This window comes from Phoenix dactylifera, chromosome 16 (genome assembly GCF_009389715.1).
Source record: "Phoenix dactylifera cultivar Barhee BC4 chromosome 16, palm_55x_up_171113_PBpolish2nd_filt_p, whole genome shotgun sequence".
In the NCBI taxonomy this organism is placed as follows: domain Eukaryota; kingdom Viridiplantae; phylum Streptophyta; class Magnoliopsida; order Arecales; family Arecaceae; genus Phoenix; species Phoenix dactylifera.
In genome coordinates this window covers 5,364,713-5,367,797 of record NC_052407.1, presented here as the reverse complement: position 1 = coordinate 5,367,797, position 3,085 = coordinate 5,364,713, and the positions used below count along the sequence as shown (strand labels likewise).

The 3,085-nt window shown below is 43.4% G+C and overlaps 1 protein-coding gene across 1 annotated transcript; it reads right to left on the bottom strand.

Moving 5' to 3' along the window:
- Positions 1 to 1,568: 1,568 nt before the first annotated feature.
- On the bottom strand, positions 1,569 to 2,620 carry LOC103723076 (cold shock protein 2-like). Its single transcript, XM_008813883.4, has one exon. It carries the CDS (start codon positions 2,511 to 2,513, stop codon positions 2,055 to 2,057), a length of 459 nt encoding a protein of 152 aa, XP_008812105.1. The 5' UTR covers positions 2,514 to 2,620; the 3' UTR covers positions 1,569 to 2,054.
- Positions 2,621 to 3,085: the final 465 nt, after the last annotated feature.

Sequence of the window (3,085 nt, the reverse complement as noted above, 5' to 3'; positions counted from 1 at the left end):
AAGATACAGGTCAAAATTTTGTATAATACTGGTCTTATTTGACCTAACTCGAACCCAAATCGATGCCACCATAGCTATCCATTTTTGATGGCCGAAACCCTTCCATGCCAAAACTACTCTTTTGTGTATGGATGATCATGATTATTGTGAAATATACGCTTATTATCTTGCTCATCTGGGATTGTGAGACCCAATCATGGAATTCAAAAAAGGTCCATATTTAAAAATATTATTAGATGGACTAGATTCACCGTAGGTTTTAAATAAAATCATCTTAAATCATGTTGCTATAACATATACAAAAACATCAAAAATAGAATAATTTTATTTTAGATCCACGGCTAAGGCGCGTGGAAACATTGTAAGGTTGTGATGCAGTGCTCGAATCTCCATTTAACACATGGTAATGGTAATGAAGCTTTTCCTAAGTACTGCGGTTGCTCCATAAAACTATTTTCTTTTAGACATTTATTCATCGTGGTAACCTAAATACTTCCAAATTGAATGCGAAGAGAACTTCAAAAGGACATCAAAAGCTACCATAATTTGACTTTCTTGGCCGTGCAAAAAAACCCCTACCATAATTACACGCTTTCGTATCTTTCCTTCTTCTTCTACTACTACTACCTTTTTTTTTTTTTTCCCCTTGTATGTTATAGCCTTCCTTCATGACCATGCATTATGGCTACATGAAGCTATTTAGAATCGCATCTCCCCTTGCTGTTTTAGGACATCAACTATAACATTTAAAGTCCACGGCCAGGATCCAACTTCTAACTTCTAAGTCCTACCCAAGTGGTTAAAGCCGGTCGGCAGCCATCGTTCCCATCACATGGGCCATGTTAATTGAGTAACTGAGAACTGATAGGTGTGTTCGCTGTTAAACTGACACCACGACAGCGTCTGTGGATCTGAAACATTTATATATCTTCCTAATAAATGATATAATTTTGAGTTCCTGAACAGCTTTACCTTGGGCTGATCGATGTACTGAAGCCAATTAGTATCAAAAAAGAGAGAGAGAATTTTGCACGAAAAAAATCCAGTTAATCAATGATTTCGCAACAAAAATCAGATTTTTTTTTTTTAATCATGCTATGTATCTAGGGGTCCTTGGATGATTTTGCTGTGCAATATATGTACAGAATAGGTGATATTTAAATTTAAAATACTTGATGCCAATATTGTTGAAGATTTGATCCAAGTACTTTGAATATTATTTGTTCAAAAAGAGTATTTCCAGTATTATATAAACATTTTGTAATTAAAAAAAATCTGACCTTCTCGTGATATAAATTTGATCAGAATATTAACAGATAAGAACATATATGTTATCAGACCATATGCTTCACTATAAGAATTATGTTCATTCAATTCCACATAAGCGTAGAGCAGGAGCAGATTGAAAAAAAAATGGCAGCCGTTTTTGGCAAAATCCCCTGCATTTGAAACCAGTAATTCAATAAATGGCAATTTTTAGCTCAAAGATTGGGCTGGGAGTATGTATAAATGCATCACACAATCCAAAACCTAACTGCGTCCTCTATTCCATGCTAAAAAGAAATAAGTAGGATAATAAAAGCCAAAGCTAGTCCACCCTACATTCATTTTAATACTACTTCTGAACTACGAGAAGTCTTTGAGGTACATTCAAAGTCTACTAACTCACAAATCCACACATACATACCCATAGAAAGCTCACCATCACCAAAAGATTAACAAAACATGAGATAAAAAATCCACACACCTCAAATAACACCAAGTCAGCTATGAATGCATCTTACTACCCTTCAAAAGCCCCTATCCATCGAACTACGTAAAGCCCCCTCTTTATTCATCTATGTCCCATACATACCATACCAAACCATACCATATCATACAGACATACATAACACAGCAGCAGCATCCCAACCCACTCACATAAAAGTAACAGCAAAACACCAGCATATAGATATAGTATAATAATATACTATTTTAATGGAAATAAGGCGTACGATCCAACGCATGCGGACGACCGCATAGTGGGCTAAGAGGAGGTAAAGTTAATTACGAAATCAGCAGTAAGCGACGCACTTCTTCTTGCAGTCAAAGCTGCATCCGCCGCCACCGCCGCCGCCGCCGTATCCCTTGCCGGAGCTGGTGTAGGAGGTGAAGCACTTGGACGGACACGTCAGCTTCTTCTTGTAGCAGGGGCCCTTCTCCGAGCACACCACGGACGGCCGGACAACGCCATGCCCACCGGAGCCCCCGGCGGGGCCGCCGGAGCCGTAGCCGTAGCCGCCACCGAGGCCACCCCACCCGCCGAAGCCCGGGATGCCGAAACCGCCGCCCCCGGGGCCGAAGAAGCCACCGGGGTCGGGGCCGAAGCCGGGGACGCCGCGGCCCGGGTGGCTGCCGCGGTGCTTGGAGGAGGAGGTGCGCTCGTCGTCGAGGTCGCGCGAGTCGGTGGAGAGGACGGCGCCGGTGGTGAGGAGGGCGGCGAGGAGGAGGAGAGCGGTGGTGGGGGGCTTCATGGCTGGTTCTTCCCTTCTTGGTGGGGGTGTTCTCCCTCTTTCTTTCTTTCGCTCCACCCTTCACGTTTTTGTTCTCGTCGATTCGCGCAGTGATATATGTGAAGGGGAGAGAATTAGGAAAGGTTAAATAGTGCGGGGGAAGGAAAGCAGGTATCAGGTTGGATCTTTCGCACGAAAGAAGGATTCACCTTCCTTCTGGCTAAGGCACCATTGGATCACCCGCCGCACAGATATCGAAGCGTCAGCATCATCAGTCGGCACATATCTCGAAACGAGTGGCTAATGATCCAATGGTGGATTCGCGCGAAGGAAGGTGATATCCTTCTTTCGCGCGATGGATGCACCCGTGACGGGAGAGGAAAGCATCAAACAGGGGGTGGGGATAAAGAGTTTGGAGGACGGTTGAGGGGCTGCCACGGGAGTAGTTTGGCTTTATTTATGACGCGGTGCCTTGGTGCAACGCGTGTTTGGTCAAGAGCTTTTACAGCGCGGTGCTGAGTGGTCGTCATTTCGAGGTTTAAAATAATCATCATAGATCATAATAATCATAATGACAAGAATAAGTTTGGTGG